The sequence below is a fragment of the Ostrinia nubilalis genome, chromosome 12, assembly GCF_963855985.1.
Source record: "Ostrinia nubilalis chromosome 12, ilOstNubi1.1, whole genome shotgun sequence".
NCBI classification, from domain to species: domain Eukaryota; kingdom Metazoa; phylum Arthropoda; class Insecta; order Lepidoptera; family Crambidae; genus Ostrinia; species Ostrinia nubilalis.
In genome coordinates, this window is record NC_087099.1 from 13,034,348 (window position 1) to 13,057,782 (window position 23,435).

Consider the following 23,435-nt stretch of genomic DNA (forward strand, 5'->3'; position numbering starts at 1 on the left):
GGCCCGCGGTGTCGTCCGGCTGCAGCATCGCAGCCGAAACGTCAAGCCGTGAGTACATAATGTAACTCATTAATAAACGTCTAAGACCCGTGTCTTACTATTTTAGTTAAATATAACACTTTTAAAATTGCAATAACTTTGGGGTATACAAGATAATACTACATTAGAAAAAAAATTAAAAGTGAAGTACATAGATATGTACTTAGTTTTGCAGGCGAGTGTGTATCATGTCATTTTTTTACACAGTCACTAGCGAGCACGCCTGAAGGTTCGGCCAAACCAACGCGATCACACGCGATCAGCCGGCGTGCAGCGATGGCGATCAATGCATTTTAGTCTGGTCGCCATCGCTGCACGCCGGCTGATCGCGTGTGATCGCGTTGGTTCGGCCGAACCTTAATGGGGGCGTAGTGTGAGTTTACGTCAAACGCATTCGATATCGACTTTGTAAATGTTTGACGGATTGTACAGCGCCCCTAGCGGAAACTTTCAAGACCTTGCGTCTCACACTACGCACCCAGTTAAAACGAGTACCTATTAATTCTTTAATATTAGTTTCAGTGGAATGGGTGCGAAAGGAATGTGGAAAACAGATAATTATCGTCGATGGGTTCACTTTCTACTGCCATAAGACTACTAAAAAGACCAAGATATGGTCTTGTACCAACGGACGGTGTAAGGCAAGTCTCATCACGGCGATCTCGGAGCAAGTGATCAAAAGGGCCAACCTTGGCCATGACCATAAAGCACCGCTGTTCAATGTAATTGATGGGATTTATATGAGATAAGATAAGATATTACTTTATTGCCTCGTTTTTGCATGCTTTACAAACATAGACATACAAAGAAAAATATTAAAATAAGATGATACAGACGACGGCTCATCAAGTTTAGCTCTATGGCTAGATTGGCGGTAATTTGGACCAATTTTTTTCAATCCCATTTTACACATACTTTTGTTTTGTTTTTGCTAATGTCCTTGATGTATAATAAAAGAGAAATTATTCAACTTACTATTTCATAGGTATTAATCAACATGATTGTTGTATATTTAGCACAAATCGACAAAATACGAGTTCAGAGCTTCAGTCTCTATGAACGCATCCCCACTTGTCAGTGATAGTGACGACACAGTGCTCTCAGTGTCAGTGCCGACACCTGCAATCACGGACGTATTCGTTGACGACGATATTTTTTGTCGGATCACGGACGCCGCCGCGGCATCAAAAACAAAATAACTTACTTCATAGTTTCTGAACAAGAATATTGAAACAGCTCTCTGACATTATAAAATATTCAAAATATTTCACTGACGCAACACTGTAGCACTGATACTGAACTGAGCGGACACTGTGACGGAACTGTGGCTTCACTGATATGTGTGAATCGAGCTTTATAAGTTCAAAATATGATTTACTAAAAATTTTTGAAAATCCTTTGGTAAAATTCCATACAACTTGATGTGGTACAATTTAACCGACTAGGTGATAGTGCTTTTAAAAAATCGATAAAAAATATAGCTTATAAATACCAAAAAATTATTCAAATAAATTGTAATCCACACTAATTTACGCTCCTAATTATTAAATTAGAAACACTGTGTTATTAACTTAAACAAAATTACAAACTAAACATGCATTTTCAAAAGTTACTTGAATTGAAAACAATGAAAAAAACTTTTTCAAAATAAAACACACGTGTTAATTGTCACGGCAAAAACCATATAGACAATATTCAAGGAATTTAGTTGTGTATCACTGAGTGTTACAATTACAGACATTCAATAAATACTTTACGAAATATGAGGGTGATAAAATTTATCCGGCGGTACAATATAGGTACCGACCTCTCCCCTATGTTCTTGAAATACACTCAACATCAAATAAACCGCACCTTCCGCGACGCGAACTTTAAAGATTTTCTTCTGACACAATCATGGTACCCCAACAATATTGGTGTTATTTGAAAGCCCAATATATATCCTTAAAGAAAAATACATTTCATTTCTAAATAAATGATTAACATATACCATAAATGTGACTTGAAAATAGACCTCACTTTGGGCTCACCTCTGGGATCAATTAGACCAATTTTTATGGTTTAAACAAAACCAAATAAAGATCTCACGTGTCCTCTTGAACAGATGGATAGCGATTAATCCCAACTTAACAGTTTTATAGTCATAAAAAATGGCTATAGCGTAACTACCTATTTTTTGAAGAAGTGACTCTGGATCCTTCTAAAGACGAATTTTTGGGGTAAAAACCTTTCCTTTAATGAAATGAAGTTAAGAACTAGGCTTTTAAATAGGTAGTGCCAATATTGGTAGGAAGTGGGGATGCATACGTTTGAAAGTGCTTGTCGCGGGAGGTGCGATTTATTTGATATCGGGTGTATTCACAAATTGTACAGGAATTTATGTGATTTAGCATAATTTATGATTCGGAACTTTAGTAACTCACAAGTACGAGTGTGTTTCCAATTTACTTAGATAAACGAAATATTAATGTTGAGCTTTTATAGATAGATAAAGAAATAATTAGGTAATTATGGTCTTTACCAGTTTGTCTCTTGTACTTTAATGTAGTAGGGATAAGACTTGATTTTTTTGTTAATTATTATGACCAATTAAAAGAGCGTTAGTAGTCGGCTAAAATATAGTTTATGGAGTTATATTTTTAATAACATCATGTGAAAAGGTAATGATAATAAAATAACACATTTCTATTAAATAATTCAATTATACTGAAGAAGGAAATGAGACATATTATTCTACAAGTTAATGCGCCGGGTTCCTAGAAAACCTAATATATCTGGGTGTTCTGGCCACACATCTTATAACTAACTCAGAGATCATGTTATTGTGGGATATAAATATGTATATAAATAGGGACATTTAAGGTCTGCCCAATTAATGTTTAATTGATTTGATGGCTTAAGGATTATAGTAATTTACCCAAATTAACTTATATTAAAATTTACTTATATTAAGATTGTATACTACCAGAGCGCTGCATGTTCAATCATGATTATTATTTTTTAGGCATGGTTGAGCATGCAGGTGGTACTCATTACTCATTACCTGATAAATGTAATAATGTACGAACTTATTTAAGCAGCTAGGAAACTCTTTAATTGGTTAGATTTAATGCTCATCAATCTGAATATTGTGAAACTGATGTGTTTCTGATTAAATAAATAAATAAATAAATTTTTGGAGTTTTATTTGTCAAAATAAAAGTGACGAGATCATGACCAAACTTATAATAAAACTCAACCAATCCTTAGTATCCAAAAATTTTTATATAATTGTCATCCTTACCTAGTTGTGTTGATAAAATAAAGAATAAGAAATATTACGGCATGTGTACATTTTACAATCTTCTTTAAGGTTCCACCAAAGTATATCCGTTTCGCTATATTGATTTCTGCGGTTCAATGTATATTAAGATCGTGCTTACTTGACAAATGGTGATTTAAGTTAGTGAAATCTGTAAGTACCTACATACCTGCTGCATCTGAAATGATCTTCACTGGAGCGGGTGGCTCACACTGTCGAGACGCGTGCACGTAGAATTTTGTCCAATGAGACCCCAAGCTACCCATCCTTATCGCTCGCGCGTAATTATATTGCTATCGCGCGTGACTGTGCGACGGGCGCCCGCAGTGAGTGTGCGAGCGCGACAGCAACATAATTACGCGCGAGCGATAAGGATGGGTAGCTTGGGGTCATTGGACAAAATTCTACATGCTCACAGACCAGACTATAACACATTTGAAATTTTCAGTGATCCTGCTTGCGAAGTCTCGGTACACTGGCAAACACCTAGTCATGTACAACGACTACACGTACTACTGTAAGAAGCAATGCAAGAAAACCAGATACTTCCATTGGTACTGCTCCACACATAACTGTAGAGGTTGCAACGCCAAACTGAAGTTGGACGAGAATTTTGCCATCATCGACCATGAGAACAAACATACTCATCCCCCTGCTAAGTATCTGATTCACGAGGGGCAGTATATTAAAGTATAGCGGTTAATTGTATTTAATCGGCATTGCTATTTCGATGGCTCCTACGTATACTGGCGTAAGTGAAAAAAGTAAATTTTACAGGAGAGCCATTTTAGTGGCCAGAACCATATTTTTGGGTCATATCTTCTGACCTACTAAAACGAATTTAATGAAATTTCACATTTAGCCTTAACATGTAATGCTTTTGCTACTGCTGTTATCAATTTTTATATTTTTCTTATATATTTTGAGATTTTACGCATTGCCCTTTTACGTCGGCATATTTCTATAATTTCATGTATATTGTTCAACGTAAAGAGACTTAAATGACAACGTAAATATAATATTTTAAGCGATTACTCTCTTTATTTATGCATGTAATTATTTTAATTGTTATCATGTGCTATATCAATAATAAATCAGTTAGAAAAAGTCGTTTAATGTACCGTTTTACGTTTCAACGCAAATACGCCCATATACTGTGCTCGAGATTTAGTTAGGTCTTTTAACATAATGTGTCATATTTTAAAAAAATATAAATAACTTGAAAAAATCGAATTGCCTAAGGCGGGAATTGAACCCACGATGCCTTAGGCAGTTCGATTTTTTCAAGTTATTTATAATTTTCAAATTAGTTTGAGATGCGACTCTTAACGCTAAAAATTAAATAACTATATAATGTGTCATAATTTATAAATAAAACAATTTGCTAAATATTTTCATGGCTTTATTTAAGATTTGGATTATAAAAAATATATGTTTATGTAAGCAACTACTCGTATAGATTGACGAATCGTATGATTGGGCTTTATACGTGGCGTAGTTTTGCACATACGCCTATTTGCCTAAAATTTTATTCTGTATCTAATGGAAAAAAAAAATTTTTTTCTTACTGATGTTATAGATTAGAGCAAAGTGAAATCATTGCTTAAATAATTGGAAAAAGGCGTAAGCGGCAGTTTCGCCCTTATACGTAGGAGCCATCGATTTGACCCTGTGATCGCCTGAAAGCCACCATATAAAAAAAGTTTTTACTAAGCTTTGTGCGCGTGGCTTTCGGTGCATCATGGAAAGACTTTATCGAGCGCCTTGCGATCATCATAAGATCCATGGCGCAGTTACACACTTGATCAAGACATATTTTATAGTGTAAACACGCACTTCAGTTAATTTCGCCATGTGTCTACTTCGGTGATCGTGCTCGCGCTTCTTCTGGGTCATAGTGTAATTGCGTCATTATGGTCCAAAAATGTTGTTATCAAAATTATTTCAACATACTTTTTATTTCTAAGAACGCGCGATAAAGTCTTAAAAAAAAAGCCTTGCTGATTAAAGATCCTAGTGTTAGTAAGAAAGTAAGTAGGAAAAGGTATAAATTTAATATAGAAACGATAGTGATCTATATCAGATTATATTGTGGTACGTTATTATAAAATAAAGTGTCCCAAAACTGTTAAGCGATAGCAATATTCAAAATATAACTTTTTTAGTAAGCAATTTGCGTCAATTTAAATCAAGCCAATATAATATATTACATTTCTATCATACGGTTTTCATAGTGAAATTTTTTGTAAGCCATTTTATTGCGTAGTTGTTTGATTTCATTATAATTAAGTCTTCTTTGGCTAAATGTCCATTTTGACATTTTTGCTGACCCCAAATATTATATTCTTTAGTTTTAGTCAATGTTTATATTTTTAATAAAGTTCTTCTTTAGATTATATAAAATTTTTGTTTCTTATTTTTGGTTGTGGGTGAAAAAATTATGCCTGAAACATAATTGATCTTAGCTCTCGAAAGTTTTTTTTTTGGTAAATTAATAAAGTTTTTATGTTTAAATTTTTGAACTGATAACTAAAAGTGTATAATTTTTGTAACTAATATGTGTATAATTTTTCAGATTTCCTCGAGGTCGTCTTTCAGCAGATGCCCATAACTAAAAAAAGAAGATCATGGGACCAGAACAAGATGATTGAAGCGATAAAAGCGCTCAGAGAAAAGAAAATGGGCCTAAAAAAAGCAGTAAAAGAGTACGATGTGCCGAAGTCCACCCTGAGAAGATTCGTGCACAGCGATTTATCCCCAGAAATGGCAGTTGGGAACTGCTTAGGCAAAAAACTTATGACGAAGAGGAAAAAACTGGAAATGATGGATACTATGACGTCATCACCTGAATCTTCTTAATTCGTGAATAGATATAAAATAATTATGAATAAGGGGGACTCTACACACCAAACCCGCCGCAAACCGGGCGGCTTGATGTCAGTGGCTTTATTTCAAAGGAATCATGTCTACCTACTTGTACTTTCTCTATGACTTTTTACAATTTGTAAAAAGTCGACGACTCATGTCGGCGAGTCGGTAAGTTTGGTGTGTAGACTTCTTATGAATGCATTTTCATGCGTAGGCTTTTGTTTTATATTTTGTTTTGTTAAGGTTATTATAAAGTACGCAGAAGATGTTGGTATAGTCTGGTCAGTACTAATAGAAGCACGTAGAATTTTGTCCAATGACCCCAAGCTACCCATCCTTATTGCTCGCGCGTAATTATGTTGCTATCGCGCTCGCACACTCACTGCGCGAGCTATAAGGATGGGTAGCTAGGGGTCATTGTACGAAATTCTATGTGCTCACGGACCGGGTTTTAGATCGGAATAGATCGAATCCTCGGAGACAGTAGATATCGTAGTTTTAATAAATAAAATTTATTTGGTGTTTGTAAACTGTTTTTAACATTGTTCAATGTAATTTTTACGCAATCAAAAGTGTATAGATAATATTTTACGAGAAGATTTATTGTTAAGTAGGTAAGTCGATTCACAATAACATAAATATTATTATTTAAATCATTCACGTTTGTCACTTGTATAATACATTTCAATTTCATTCAGATTGCGATTGACATAATTATTGTATATAATTTCTCTAAGTTTACTATAACTATCAATATTATTCCTGAAACTCATAAAATAATTTGGCGTGAAATGCCAAGTTTATTCTTCAGTTCAAATATTATATCTGACGATTGAAAAATTAGCTCTTAAGCATCTTAATAAAAATGTATTTTAGTTGATGAAAGCCGATTTATTTTATTATTAAACCAATAATTTAATAATTAAACCGATAAAATATTCAACTCTAATTTTATTTATTGCTCTTTAGATACCACAAACCAAAAACTAGTTGCTTCAACATTGTTTGAATAAATCATTTATTTTTTTTAATCATCATTTAATTTTTTTTTATTTTCTTACAAAATAATATTTATAAATTCCGATTTGTATGAAATTTTAAATAATTAAAATGAAAATATCAATTTTCTGACTTCACCATACCATTTATATGCCCATGTTAACATGGGCTGGTGTCGGCTCATATACCCATTTACCTAACACCCTGTATAGTGTATATATATTGTTTTTGAATAATAAAACCAACTGTTTGTTTTCAGAATATCGCATCATTGACCTAGGTCGAGGTTATTTACTTAAGGTCGGAAATCACACGTTCTCGAGCAACAAAAAGGATCTGTCCAGGTCCACAGTTTGGTACTGCTCGAAGCGGAAATCTAAAAAATGCAAAGTCAAAGTGTCAATGTATGGCAGGCAAGTTTTGTCTTTAACTGGTGAGCACACGCATCCCGGTATTAATTTTATTTTTTAACCAGAACGTTTTGTCTGTAACTGGTGATCACACGCATCTCGGTATTAATTTTATTTTTAAACCAGAACGTTTTGTCTGTAACTGGTGATCACACGCATCCCGGCATTAGTTCTAATTTTTAACAAGAACGTTTTGTCTGTAACTGGTGATCACACGCATCCCGGTATTAGTTTTAATTTTTAACTAGAATGTTTTGTCTGTAACTCGTGATCTCACGCAATCCAAATTATTTAAGGCAGCATACAGTCATAATTATACCTACAATTAATAGTAATATGGTAAAGATGAACATAATTAAATGCCAAATTAGTGTCTATAATTGGTGTTGTATTGGGTGTTACTATTTATAATATTTGTATATGAATTTGAAATGAATGTATTTGAAAAAAAAAATATAAGTAGTAATATCCGTTAAGCTAGCACCCATAACACAAGTATTAAGTTGCTTACTTTGGGGCTATCTGGCGCTGTGGCGTCTTTCCGTTCTATACATGGCCAGAACGCACCCATAGGAAACTGCTCGTGTATATTTTGGAGTGTCTCTTTGTAAGTCGGTCACTACAAACTATACACGAATTTTGCGTACTGATCGTGTATAGTTTGTATCGTGGATGGATTCCGTCTTCGCTCCAAACTATACTACACCACTTACAGTTGACTAGAGTGTGTTTAGTTTATTTGATTTAATAAAATATGGAATTATATTTAAAATTATTACATTTATTAGATATTATGCTCGTGCTTTGTCCTTGAGATTAGAAATAAGAACTACCTATGTAGATCACGTACGGTGATGCCATTTTTAAATTCATTAATTATTACATAAAATATTATTATTTTACTGAATCTACATATTATTATAATAAATCTAGATTTATAACACTAATGTAAGTGGTTTCTGAAATTAAATTGATTAGGTAGATTTCAAATTAAATACCAATTATTTATTAGTGAGAGTGAATGAAGAAAGTTAAACGTGCATTATTAACTAAAATTGTCGACCGTTCGGTGTAGTGGTTCAAAACTGATAACTGTTCCGGAGGTAGCGGGTTCGATTCCCGCACAGTACAAACATTAATTTGTGTGCATGAACATATTTTGATATTTGTTTGTATTGGACTGGGTGTCTTCTATGTATAATAAGTATGTATTTACAAAAAAAGTATTTAAGTATGTTTATATCCGTTATCTAGTACCCATAGTACAAGCTTTGCTTAGTTTGGGACTAGAAGCGCAGTGTAAAATGTCCAGGGATATTTATTTTTATTTATTTAATTGTAATTTTATCTCAAAAATAAAAATCATTTTGACATATATAATTCTTAATTTAAGAGTTATTCAGCCCCAAAACAAATATCTTTTCTATGGCAGAATATGAAACACCAAAAAGCTCTTTATCAAAACAATGGCACGTGTCGAAATTGATTCAGTGTTTAAAGTAGACACGCAGTTATGAATTAATATGTAATAGAAAGAGAGGTAAATAAGTCAAAATGACGAGCATGCAACTAAGTACTCGCGTATACATTGTAATCGCGAACTTATTACAATACATACATGATTAGTCCGTATGCGTACTGACGATGTATATTTTGGAGTAAGATAATTGACCTAAGTCACTACAAAGTATACGCGAGCAGTACGCAGCGTATGCGTACTGGTCGTGTATAGTTTGGAGGAGCTTAGTAAAAAAAGTCACATCCAAACTATACTCGATTAGTTTCACACCCTTGCGTTCTGGCTATGTATAGAATGGAAAGACGCGGCGCTGTGTGCAATTGTCCAAAGATTTATTTATCATTATTATTTATTATTATAATTAAGGATTATGGGGGCGGCCTTTGTCCAGCAGTGGAAGTCTTTCGGCTAAAACAAACGAACGAACGAATGATAATTAAGCTTTTACAATACATATTAAATTACAATTGAGGCACATTTGGGACTAAGAATCATCACCAACTTATAACCTGATGCACAGAAAACAGCATATCGTGCCAACCACTATGGATATGTTAGTTATGATTGTGTTAGTTGTAATAGGTAGTATTTTGAAACAAAAATGTATGTCATCCTGTATACAATACATAGTGATATTTACATAAATTGTGATAAATTGGAAATTTATAACAAGAACGTTTTTTCTATAACTGGTCATCACGCCTAACCCTGTCAGAAAATAAAATAATATTTTACATTGACTTCTTATTTGTAAATTAAAGCCTCATGATTATCAGTCTTTATTTATTAAATTATATTACTTTTTTTTCCGAAATAACGTATTAACACCATTAAATGTAGATTTTTTCAAGTATTGATTCGATTCGATTTTTAGAAAAATTCAAGTGTGATTTTTTATAAATAAAGATTAACTTTGCAGATGCCGAGTTATTGCCTACAAAGAGAGGGAATTACATTCTAAGGTATGGAAAAAACACATTTTGGTGCAACTGGTACAAAAATAGTTCCCGCCTATCTCTTGACGCGACCAGGAAATGGTACTGTTCGAAAAGAAAAGTGTCTAAATGTCCTGTTGGAATAAAAACACATCAGGGAAGAGTGTTAGCAGTGTATGGATATCACAACCATTAATTTATGTATTGTTAAGTCATGATTAAGGTGGACCGACGACCCCCTAAATGTAGAGGGAAGGCGATGGATGCAGGCCGCCACCAACCGGCCTTTGTGAAAATAATTGGGGGAGGCCTATGTTCAGTAGTGGACGTCCTATGGCTGAAATGATGATAATGATGATGATGAAGACCGTGAAGGTACTGCTGTACTCTCAGATCATAGAAGCTGTACTCCTTTCTGCATGGTGTTTGTCACGGTTTTTTAGTATTAGAACGGGAAAAATGCATAAATAATATTATGTACAGTGGACCACAGTTTCAGCTACCTTTTTCCGTATTTTCTATCGCTCTCACCAAATGTTGATTCTTTGCGATAGAACGAGTCGACATGGCCGGAAATGGGTAGCTGGAACTGTGCCCGATAGTAGGTACATTTTATACTTTGTCTGTATATACTTTTAATGAACATACTTAAACCTAATCATAGTTCTTCAATATTATGTGCCAAAAGTCATAGGCACGGTTAGTAACAATTAGTAGTCATTAATGCCATGAAGAAAATTATGCCAAATTATTGATACTTAAGTGTTTAGTAATAAAGTAATACTTTAATTTTATCGCCATATAACAATTTTATTATTATTTATAAATTTATTATGAGATTTTAATTTTAAATCCGTAATTTTATTTATAAGTTTTCTCCAATCTGCCATGATATTTTTATTTATGATCTGTATTAGTGAAATATTTTTATTATCTAGATAATTTATAAATCTAATGAGTAATTATCTTATAAATGTATGTCATTTAAATAAATTAATGTCAATGTACATACTGTTACTGAAAATATAGAATTGTCATAAAATATAGTTTTGTTATTGTTCTTTGTCCTACCAACCTGCTTCAATGATGATTGTGTTGTTTTGAGTAACTTGTAAGAATGTATCAATTTTAGTTCCAGAGTTCATACCCACTGAAAAGGGGAATTACCTGCTTGTGTACTGTGGCCACACTTTTTGGTGTGACAAACGATCTTTCAAACAGAACAAGGCTTGCCGCTGGTACTGCTCCAAGAAGAAAAGCAAAAACTGTCGGGTGTCCGTCCAAACTATGGACGATATGGTCATCGCTGTTCATGGGGAACACAACCACGAATGATATTTTATTTTTTAACCTTATATTTTTAAAGCTAAGGACTAAAATCGTTTTTAAATTTGTGTTGTATAAAATGTTAATGGTGCCTTTTTGTTGCATGAGTTAAAAATAAAGAAATAAAAATTATGTTATTGTTTTATTTTATGTACCTATGAGTATTTTGGCGTGACAAGACGTAAGTTATTACTACTTTATGTATTTTATTCATTTAAAATTGGCTTTAATTCCAGATTTTCTAATTTTTCATAACCAGTCTTTATAACCCATCACATTATGTAATAATAAATTATATTGCCTTTATTGCATTATGTAATAATAAAATATGGGCCTCATAAGAAGGCTCAAGGTCACCCAAAGGGCGATGGAGCGGGCCATGCTTGGAGTTTCCCTGCGTGATCGAATCAGAAATGAGGAGATCCGTAGGAGAACCAGAGTGACTGACATAGCCCGCAGAATCGCTAAAATCAAGTGGCAGTGGGCGGGGCACATAGCTCGAAGAGCTGATGGCCGCTGGGGCAGGAAAGTTCTTGAGTGGCGACCACGAGCTGGAAGACGTAGCGTGGGCAGGCCTCCCACTAGGTGGACCGACGATCTGGTGAAGGTCGCGGGCGGTACCTGGATGCAAGCGGCGCAGGACCGGTCTTTGTGGAAGTCCTTGGGGGAGGCCTTTGTCCAGCAGTGGACGTCTTTCGGCTGAAACGAACGAACGAACGAAATCTTGCTTCCAGCAGTAAAATAATTCTCAGTACTCGTTTTCGAAAAAAAGACAAATGAACATCTAGAAGATTTTGCCTTTTTCTTTGTTTTAAAGTTGCTTTATGAAATAAAGACTAAATTAATTAACTTCAAGCTTTTTATTTTTTAAATAAATGTTAATCAAAGTTTTTAGTAAGTAGTCAGATACATTTGAAAATAATATATAAGATTTTATAACCGAGTCCTTTTCTTTGAGATCTAGTGTGGTTTGCCAGTATCGAAAATGACAACGTTGTTCTGATATCGAACGAACCTCCTTTACAACTGCCAAGATATTTTAATGAATTTTCATATTGTTGTATTATTATAATTATATTGTTTTTTTTTAAATATTGCATTTCATTTTATATTCTGATGCTGCTTGTTTGCTTACGCTGTTCCTATTTTAAAATGAACTTACAGCTCTGTGGTAACAAAGCTTTGATTTATCAGCTTTATCATCAACTTAACAACTCAGCTTTATCCTTTTCAGAAATATTAACCAGAGACAGCCATACATTAATAAAGATCGGAAAACGGAGGAAGTGCGTGGAATGCTATGCCAGACTGCGGCAGACTTTGCCGAGTAGGCAGGCAGATAATAAAATTAAAAAAGTCAGGTCTTTCTGTAGGGAATGCAACAAGGGACTCTGCATCCCATGCTTCAGTAGAACACACCAAACAAAATATTACTTAGTGTAATTTAATTGACGAAATGTGCATTAATTTTCGAAACTAAGTACATGTCGTACGATTTATAAAATCTACGCTTTCAAAACTACTACTTCAGTTAAAAATCTTATAAGGTTTAATACTTAAGTAAATCAGATCTCTTAGCAATTATGTATTAGATAAAGTTTCATTGACTTCGGAAACCTATTTAATAATCCTTTGTTGATTTTATTGTATATTTATTCTATTAAGTTTTGAAGTTGTATTTTTTTCACATAAAATAACATAGCTATTAAGATCATATTCCAAAGTTACGTGGTAAGTCATTTACAAAGTTCCTTCATTTACATGGACTATTAAATAGTGCTTACAACTCGTCAAATACTAAAATAAAAATAAAAGATTCATAAAAAATAATTTGAATTTTGCGCGCTTTACCTCTTTCAATTTTCATAAGTTCGAAGATGTCAAAAATACGTGTTGAGCATTTCTTGATAAGTTAACTGACAAATTCAAATTCTTGCTTTTTTAACCAGGAAACATCCCTATTGAAGAAGATTTTGAAATTCTGCTCACCAAGAAAGGCGCGCACCTTCTGTACTACAATGGTTGTACATTTTGGAGAAGTTCTCGTTGCCCCAGTAACTCTGGAAGATGGTACTGCTCTAAAAGAACTGCCAGAAAATGCAAGGCGTCTGTCCTAACTGATAAAGGAAAATTTGTAAAGATGTTTGGGATGCATAACCATGACTTAATGTATTGGCCGGGGACTTGAATATGCTAGCTCCCTAAAAAAACTTTTAGTCCGTCAATAAAAAAATATTGGACGACGTATATTTTTATTTGTCAATTAAACAAGTAATTACGGAGTTATGATGCGTTGAAGTTCCGCGTGACGTCACAAAGTGCTACACTTTTAAGTACGCCTTGACGTCATGTGCCTCTTCTTTTGAACTATGGCAGGTTTTATCTCTTTAAATTTAGTTAAGTTTGAAAAAGTGAGAAATACTTGTCGAGTATTATTTGATAAGTTAACCCAAGGACTAATTCAAACTTGATTTTTTACCCAGGACACGTCCAAATTGGAGATTTTCAAATTCTACCCACCGAGAAAGGCACGCATATTCTTTACTACAAAGGTTGTACATTTTGGAGAGGTTCTCGTTGCCCCACAAGTAACAACTCTAGAAGGTGGTATTGCTCCAAAAGATCTAGCAGAAAATGCAAGGCGTCTGTCCAAACGTATGACGGAGAATTCGTAAGGATGTTTGGGACCCATAACCATGATAATTGACAGTGCCAGATTTAGACTAGGCGCAGACCACCGATTTTTAGTTGGCCGATAGTTGGGCCCGATTTTTATTTTTATGAAGAATCGGCAAATCAAATCGGTCAAATCGGTGTAATGTGCGCTCTTCCATACATGCCCATGCTGATCAACTGCCCGACTAAACTATCGGCCGACGAAAAATCGATACACTTAATCATGTGTTACAAAAATAAAACTTATTATGATACATTTATATTTTCTGTATTTTTTTTAATTATTATTCTGTGTGATGTTTGTGGTGTACAATAAAGTCTTCTATTATTTTTTATTATTATTATTCATTATTATTTTAACAACCAGGCTCTTCAAATTACTTGTTTGTAGCTATTATATCCTCATATTTAAAGTTTTTTTTTCTCCTTATTTGATTTGGGTCTTTTATCCACACGGATATGTCAGCCCCGTAGGATTGTTATTATAATACTAATCTAATAAGTATGTCGAAGAGTCCAGGCAAATTATTTGGAAAATATAAGACTTTTACTTTTTACAGCTTATAATTCGAGTAATATACTGAATTTCATGATAAATGCTGTCAGTCTCCATTTTTAATTTAATGACATTTGTGTCTGCATTATTTTCGAACTAAAAAATTTTGGCTGCTCATTAATTTTAACAGTTGTACTGTAAGGAAATCAGGCCAGTTTAAATATTACGCTTAATATCTGTCATTAATAATTCCGAAGTGTAAAAATTCCCTTTTTTTTTCAGAATTAGAATTCATAATGACCGATAAAGGGAACTACATAGTTGTATATCAAGGCTGCAGCTATTGGTGCAACAACAAACACGCTCCTGAGGGCATAATCAAGAGGTGGTACTGCTCGAAACGTACTAGAAGAAAGTGCCTCGCTTCTATCAAGACTCTAGAAGGGAAGCTCATAGGAATCTCTGGAGAACATAACCATTATACGTGAAATTATAGTGATACATTCCAAATATTATGTACTAGCGGCCGCCCGCGACTTCGTACGCGTGGATCCCGTTTTACCCCCTTCATCTATTTTACGCGGTTTAGATTTAATTTCAAGCGTCTAATTTAAGCGGTTTAGATTTTTCATACAAAAATATTTTCCCGTTAATTCCCCTTCCCGTGAGAATTTCTAAGTATACTATAACCTGCCCAGGAGTATGAAGAATAATTGTACCAAGTACCATCAGATTACAGGGCAGATATGTACCATCCTAGACTGCATCCCACTTAACATCAGGTGCGATTGTGGTCAAATACCTGCCTTGTTATGCATAAAAAAAAAAAAAAAAAAAAAAAAAAAAAAAAAAAAAAAAAAAGTTTCGTTAAAATCTGTCGAGTAGTTTTTGTTTCTATAAGGAACATACAGACAGACAGACAGACAGGCAAAAATGTTGCTGATTGCATTTTTGGCATCAGTATCGATCACTAATCACCCCCTGATAGTTATTTTGAAAAAACATATATTTCATGTACAGAATTGACCTCTCTACAGATTTATTATAAGTATAGATAGATGTGTAAAATTACGTTTTAATACTGTCAGCGTCACGTACGAACTATTTCGTGACACCCAAAGTGGTCCAAAAAATGACAACTCAATTGGAATAAGGTTGGACTTTTAGGCAACTTTTGGTGTAAGGAACTTTTTGACTTTGACTGTACTACACCGGTGAATAATTCATGAAGAAAGTATGGGACACGTAGTTCTTGTCCTCTGGTCGCTTTATTGGAAATAGGGTATGAAATGTTGTATGGCGTATTCGCCATATTCATCATCCATTCCATCGCGCTAATATTTTAGCGCTACATAAAAACTCTATGTTTTTATTGTTTTGGAATTAAATACTGAATACTTTTTGTGACATGAACCTACTAAATTATATTTGTGACGTAATTGTAAAAAGGTCGTTTGATTAAAAAATGCCTTTACTGTTTTGTGATTTATTGGAAAACGATTATGAAGTTTTTTTTTATAATAAAAAGTTTATGTATGACGTGATATATTTTAACCTAACCTAACGTAAACAGGTATTTGAGATGAAAATATGTTGTGTAGTTTCCCGAACGCTGCCCAGCCGGGATGGATTCGACGATTGACCTTTTTCTCAAAATTGGACGTATTTAGCTTAATAGCTTATCCAAGTGGGTGTGGGTAGACCGCCCACAAGGTGGATGGACGACCTCATGAAGGTAGCAGGAAGGCGCATAATGCAGACCGCTACCGATCGGCCAATCTAGCAGTGGACGTCCTACGGCAAAAATGTTGATTTGATAATGGTGATGATGATCAGCATTTGTATTTCTTCCATATTTATTTATTTACAATTTACAATACAATAATGGCAGCACATCAAGTATCAGTAAAGAATTCCTAGAGAAATCAGGCCAGTTTACCTGTTAATAAGTTGTTGGTGGTGTTATAGTCATTAGTTGATTATAAAGTGTGAGAATTACTATTATCTTTTCAGAATTGCAATTCGAAATGACCGAAAAAGGGAACTACGTTGTTATATATCAAGGCCACAGTTATTGGTGCTATAACAAGCACACTGCTTCGAGGGGAGTCAAGGGGTGGTACTGTTCTAAACGTAGTAGAGGGAAGTGTCCTGCGTCCATCAAGACATTGCGCGGGGTGCTCATAGCAAAATCTGGAAAACACAACCATGACACAAAATATAATTTGTGACCATGATCCGTGAACTGAAAGTAGGTACTATACTAACATTCTTATTATTAACAAGCGTCCGCCCGCGACTTCTTACGCGTGGATCCCGTTTTGTCCCCTAAAGGGGTGGAGTTTGGTAAAATACTTTCTTAGCGGATGCCTACGTCATAACCATCTACCTGCATGCCAAAGTTCAGCCCGATCCGTCCAGTGGTTTGGGCTGTGCGTTGATAGATCACTATGTCAGTCAGTCAGTCAGTCACCTTTGAGTTATATACAGGGTGAAATTTTGTAATGCCACCTGGAGGGAAAGTACTCTTAATACTGTAGATAGAAAATTTTACTGAAAGAAACATTCCTTTATTTTTGAAAAGAATGAGAACTGCATTAAAAGATTTTCGAAAATTTTTCGAAAATTCACTACCATACCATGCAATTTTCTGTAACATAATTTTAAAATGAGGCTTCCGGCGACTGGGACCGCAATTAACTGGGACCGCGGTCCCAGTCGCCGGATGCGTAAAAATTAAATAATTTTCTTCCGGCGACTGGGACCACTCATAGATAACTTTAAAGAAAATATTATTCAATCCAAAATCGGTACAGTACTAAAATCCATGAGTGGTCCCAGTCGCCGGAAGAAAATTATTTAATTTTTACGCACCCGGCGACTGGGACCGCGGTCCCAGTTAATTGCGGTCCCAGTTGACGGAATCCTCATTAAAAGAGGATTAAAAATTAAAATAATTTAAGATTTCATTCTGCGGGCTATGTCAGTCACTCTGGTTCTCCTACGGATCTCCTCATTTCTGATTCGATCACGCAGGGAAACTACGAGCATAGCACGCTCCATTGCTCTTTGGGTGACCTTGAGCCTTGAGCCACTAGGTGGACCGACGATCTGGTGAAGGTCGCGGGAAGTACCTGGATGCAAGCGGCGCAGGACCGGTCTTTGTGGAAATCCTTGGGGGAGGCCTTTGTCCAGCAGTGGACGTCTTTCGGCTGAAACGAACGAAAGATTTCATAGTTTTCCTTTCATTTGATTTATCAAGTTTGTTATAGAGATTTCATCCTTATACTTAAACCTAACGATCGATGTAATAAAAATACAGGGTGTAATTTTTAACAGCTTTTAGTTGGTTCGATTCCCGGGTGTGGCAAGCAAATTTTTGGAAATCTTTGAATGCAGTTTTATTTCTTTTCAAAAATAAAGGAATGTTTTCTTTGAGAAAAATTTTCTATCTACAATATTAAGAGTACTTTCCCTCCAGGTGGCATTACAAAATTCCACCCTGTATGTATATGTATTTATATACCTAGGACAAGGATACCTTTGGTACCTGAAATAGGCTATGATTTTTATGGTGAATGGCAAATTTTAAAATAACATTGATTGTTTAAATAGAGTCGGAAGGCTTATGCTATAAGAACTTTGTGACTTGCACGTTGGAAAAGGATGAATATAATCTACACAGATTAAGTAATGCCTATTAATGTTAAAAATGCCTTTACTGTTTTTAATTGATTGGAAAACCAGTATGAAATTCTTTCAAAATAAAAAGTTAATGTATAAGACGTGAGATTTTTACCAACCGACTTCATTTTTATATTAGATAGAAGGCATAATTTTCACTTATGCCCGTATTCACAAACATTACTATGAGGTCTCACAGTGCGCGTGGACGCACAGGATGACACACGAACCAATCACAGAGCTATATTCAAACGCTGTGCGTTCGGTTTGCTGCTTCACTTAAGCAAGCATCGTTTGTGAATACGGGCGTTAGTACCTACCGATAAAATCGCCTAGTTTCCAAATTTTTTTTGCAAAATTGACACAAGAAAAGTACTTATCTTGTCAAGTTACAAGAAATTCCTACTGTTTTTTATTGATTCAGGTATTTAATTTGATAGATGATTTTGCTACTATTTTTAATAAAAAAAATTATTAATGCAGTCGTCTTACGCGACGCCACACAAAGAAATAAACGTACTTTTTTAAAATTTTAGTTAGGTATTTTCATTTACACCTAGCCACGATCCCAATAAGCTTCCTAGAAAAAGTAGTACTCGCGACACCATCATTTTCGTTTACGTATCTCAAGCGTATCAAGCTGTCGGTGGTCAAGCTGTAGATCCTGGCTGCACAGGAGTTGCAGCGGTCGAGAGGTGGGTTCAAGAAAGTATGCTTATTCTTTTTATAAAGCAGATAATTGTTCGAAAAGTCTTGTGTTCAATGTTTCTACGTGTTTAATAGTAAAACATAGTCATCCCAGGATTAGAAACACAGACTTTAAGACTACTGAAAAAGTTTATATTTTGTTCCAGAAAAGGCAATCTTCTTAACAACGACCAGTGGCAGAATACAGATGGTGTATCGAAACAGGAAGTACTACAAACAACTCGAGGGCTTCCAGAAGGTCAGATGGAGGTGCACGAAAAGAGGTTGCAAGGCCTATTACTACCTTGTCAATGGAATTATCACTAGAACACAAGAAAATCATAATCACGATTGTCCCTAGTCATTTTTTAAAATAATCTTTAATTAGTATAAAAGGGATTATTCTGACATTTTATTTTGTGTTTCTATGGAGTAGATGTTACAATTTTGTTGTTTATTGTTTTATGTTATTGTTGGTTTCTGTTGGTTTCTATACATCTAAAAATCAGTCAATGAATACTACATTTTATTGTGTGTTTTTGTGATTTTAATAATTATTTAAAGATTAGTAAAAAAGCATACGAGGAGGTATTATAAAATTATAAGAATATCACTTGTATCATTTAAATTTTATTCAATGAGTTTGTATGTTTTAAAAATATTTGACATTGAATGTCAAAAATTCAAACAAAATTAGTTTAGTAGCTATTTTATTGATACCAAATTAAAATATGAAAAAAATGGCCATACTGTTTTATTTAATCTAGTCTTTAAATATCTAATTACTTGAATACAAAGGTGGTATACAAAAGGGTAATAAAACATCATTCGTTCACCATTACCTACTAACCAGCTCTCTATCAGGTTATTTTTTCAATTTACGTTTTTCCTCAATTTTTTTTTATAATCCAACAGCGGTGTTCTTTATGAGCGCTCGAGGATCTCGGATGCTGCTCCTCCACGGCAACAAATACAGGATCAACAAGGCCCTTGGTCGGAAGATCAGGTGGAGGTGTGCCACCCATGAACGGTACAGCTGTCGAGCCAGAGTCCACACTGTCGATAACGAAATAGTGTACTTTATTGATGAGCACATAACAGAAGAGTTTATCACTGGCGATAACTAGATGACGCAGCGTGGGACGTCCACCCACAAGGTGGACCGACGACCTGATAAAGGTAGCAGGAAGGCGCTGGATGCAGGCCGCTACCAACCGTGCGATGTGGAAGTCATTGGGGGAGGCCTATGTTCAGTAGTGGACGTCCTGTGGCCGAAATGATGATAACTACATATTTTTCAATGTTGTATTTTAAAAGTTATTTTATTGCACGTTTCAAAGTTTATAGGACTGGTGACCAATTTTCATCTTTACAAGAGCTTTTTATAAAAAAAACTACATGTACATTAATTATTTAAGAAAAGAGAGGGATCAAACTTTCCCTTGCCTTATTAAGCTATGAATTGCAGTGATAATATAAATTTATTTAAATGGATAAGAGTCTAGTGTATTAGAATAAAATATTATTCTGTAATGTTTACATTAACTTGATATTTTAATGAAAATTCTGTTATAGCTAATAAAATGATTAGGTTAGTTAAAAAGCGAAAGATCTTTACTTGACCTAGGCGCAAAAATCAAAATCAATAAAATATTATAAATGGTAATATTTTGTATATTGTTATGTTACTACTAAAATCTCACAGTTTATTTTGAGATTCTCAAGTGTATTTTTAAGTTTCACCTTTTTTATATTTTTATGAAGAACTTGTGAAAAGTTTATAGAAATAAATTTATTTTTCAAAATAAGATTTTTTTAATACATAGATGAATTTCATGTAAATAAATGAATAATTTTAGGAAGGAGCTATTCCCGCTTTTTTTCTGTGAACATTAATGTCTAGTGAGCGACTTTAGCTCCTATTTTCAAATAGTTTTTGGTCTAATTCTGAAATCGCATTTCATTTTAGGATCACAAGGTATGTTCCATATGAGCAGCAAAGGTAAACCTTACCTCTTACTAGAGGGCGTGAGGTACAGACTGAATGGGGCCACAGCCGGAGGCAAGAGGCGATGGAGGTGCAGCACTCACGCGAGATTCAACTGTAAGGCCATAGTACACACCTTGAACAACGATATATTGTATTACTTTGGCGAGCATACGACCAGCTGTTGTAGTTTCGACGATAATATGCAATATTGATTTATATTGACACAATTTTGTTTGTTGATTAACTATAAAATAAGTCTCTGTTGAATGCAAAAAAAAATGAGTCTCTTCAAGTATGTTGTAAAATTTTATTTATTTTTAATAAAAAATTTTTGTAAGAATATGTAGGTATTGTCACAGAATAAGTAATAGGTACCAAGTTAGTACCAATAGTACCAAGGTAAAAGTTGTGGGAGATATCTAATTTAAAAAAAATGTAATGAGTCAATTGTTTATTGGTTTACTACATTAACTCTTACAATTCAGACAAATATACAATGTGGACCTAGTTAGGGCACAGCAATTTTAGAAATAAAATTGTTATGTAATTTATACTTTGTACAGGTTACAATAGATATTATTAAAAACAGCTTTATGTATTTATGTCAGTTGTTTTACTTTCCTTCCTGAATTTATTAATTTTGTATTTGTACCTTGAAACTTGCTTGACTTATGCCTGTTTTCACCATCAATCCCTAGTTTTTAGTGACTCCTATGAAAACAAATTGCCCGTTATGTGTTACCATAAGGGTCACTTAAAAAATGGGGATTGATGGTGAAAACGGGCATTAGTGTCATATTCCCCCTAGATGGGGCAAAGGGCGTCTACAACAGTCCTCCTTCGTGTTTGGTCTTAAGCTTCGCATTTGATCTCGCTCCAAGTCTTGTTTTTCTTCATTTTCTTTGCCTTATCTGCTACAGTGCGCCGCCAAGTTGATTGGGGCGACCACGTTTGCCTGGTATTTGTTTATAATAACCAAATAATAAACTTTCAGGGTTACAGCCAATATTTGCCAGGAACTCAAGAGGGAACCACATTTTACTAGCTGACGGTTGTAAGTTCCGAAGCAATGGCGAAGGGAAAGGGAAACTACGATGGAGGTGTACGTCTCATACAAAATATGGATGCAAAGCTGCCATACATACGATCGAAAACAAAATAGTCTATTACAGAAACGATCATAAGACAGCGTTTGATACATATTACAAATAAAATTCAATTTAAAAATTCAGAGTTATATTAATAAGCACTATAACAGTTCAAACTTGACTGGACCATGACAGACAAGGCAGGTATTTGACCCAATCGCACCTGGTGTTAAGTGGGATGCAGTCTAGGATGATCTAGTCATTTTGCCTTCGGGAAATGCTTTGCGCATACCCACTGGCCGATGAGGATGACCAGAGGGTTATGTTGGACTCTCTCCGCCAGAAGGGTGGAGCCTACCCACTAAAACCCATGTCCTCTGAGGCCATTGCAACGGAACCGCGAGCTTTTTTTTGTTTGTGTCTGTTTTGTGTTTTTGAACTATTGTGATAAGATTGTACATTCGTCCGTGGCTCCGTCTCAGACTACGGCGCCATGTCATATGGTTGCACATGAGGTTTGATTTGGGTTGTTAACGCCGACAGAGGGATGGGATAGGCGATCCTCCCTTCTCTATAGATGGCGAAAAGAACTCTTGGATTGAATTATTCGAATTGATAAACCTGTTATCTCACAAATAGGCTTAAGCAAAATGATAAAACAAAAATCTTTCTTCCAGAATTCACCCAAATTACATCCAGGAAAGGAAAGACCCTGCTGTGCTACGAAGGTATCGGATACCGGCAAAAGTTTAGGAATAACTTGAAAATCACCTGGGTCTGCTCGACCCACCACTCCAGAGGCTGCAACGCATCTATCGTGACAGTTGGATCTGAAATAGTAAAAAAAACCACATTGCATAGGCATACCATTAAAGAAATATTACCATATAAGAAAATTAAATATTAATAAGATTTTAGAGGATCTGTTATATCTGTAGTGCATAATGAGTCAGTGTCTGAGGTAAGGGAGCAGCACGGCAGGAGTGACATTGACAAGATGACGTCACAAAGCATACACATCTGAAAGAAATCTGAAGTCTCGTTGATGTTTGGCAAAGTCAAAGTCAAAATTTATTTATTTGTTTAGACTAATAAATAGCGAAAAAACGCAAGTTCATCGCCATAAACCAAAGAAGAAGAAGACTAATAAATAGTACCTACTTACAAATCGTCAAATATTTTGCTCTTAAGGAGCCTCTACATGTCTCATAATCTTTTTACCCTACCAGCGCTTCGAGACCAACATTTGGAAAGTGCTGAGAAGAAGCGCCGCAACAAACTCAGTCACCACTGTCTGTCGGTTAATATAAATAAATAAATAAATAGTGGCGTCTCAAAAACCCCCTCCCGTGCCGCTGCCGTTCCTCAGGCACTGACTGAGTACCTACCTATAGTAACAATAGTTGAGTATATTGCT

The 23,435-nt window shown here is 34.8% G+C and overlaps 1 protein-coding gene across 5 annotated transcripts in view; it reads left to right on the plus strand.

The window, feature by feature from the left end:
* Nucleotides 1-23,435, plus strand: part of LOC135076983 (modifier of mdg4-like) — a 351,682-nt gene that overhangs the window by 319,946 nt on the left and 8,301 nt on the right. The window contains exon 5 of one of the 5 annotated variants that reach the window (XM_063971538.1): nt 5,916-6,214. The exons of 1 other annotated variant lie outside the window; for it this stretch is intronic. In XM_063971538.1, coding sequence (XP_063827608.1) covers nt 5,916-6,199 — 284 coding nt within the window. In that variant the 3' untranslated portion in view covers nt 6,200-6,214. Of the gene's footprint in view, nt 1-3,788; nt 4,052-5,915; nt 6,215-13,880; nt 14,194-20,909; nt 21,158-23,435 lie in introns of those variants that run through there. 3 more of the 5 variants (XM_063971561.1, XM_063971573.1, XM_063971550.1) reach the window with 3 other exon arrangements.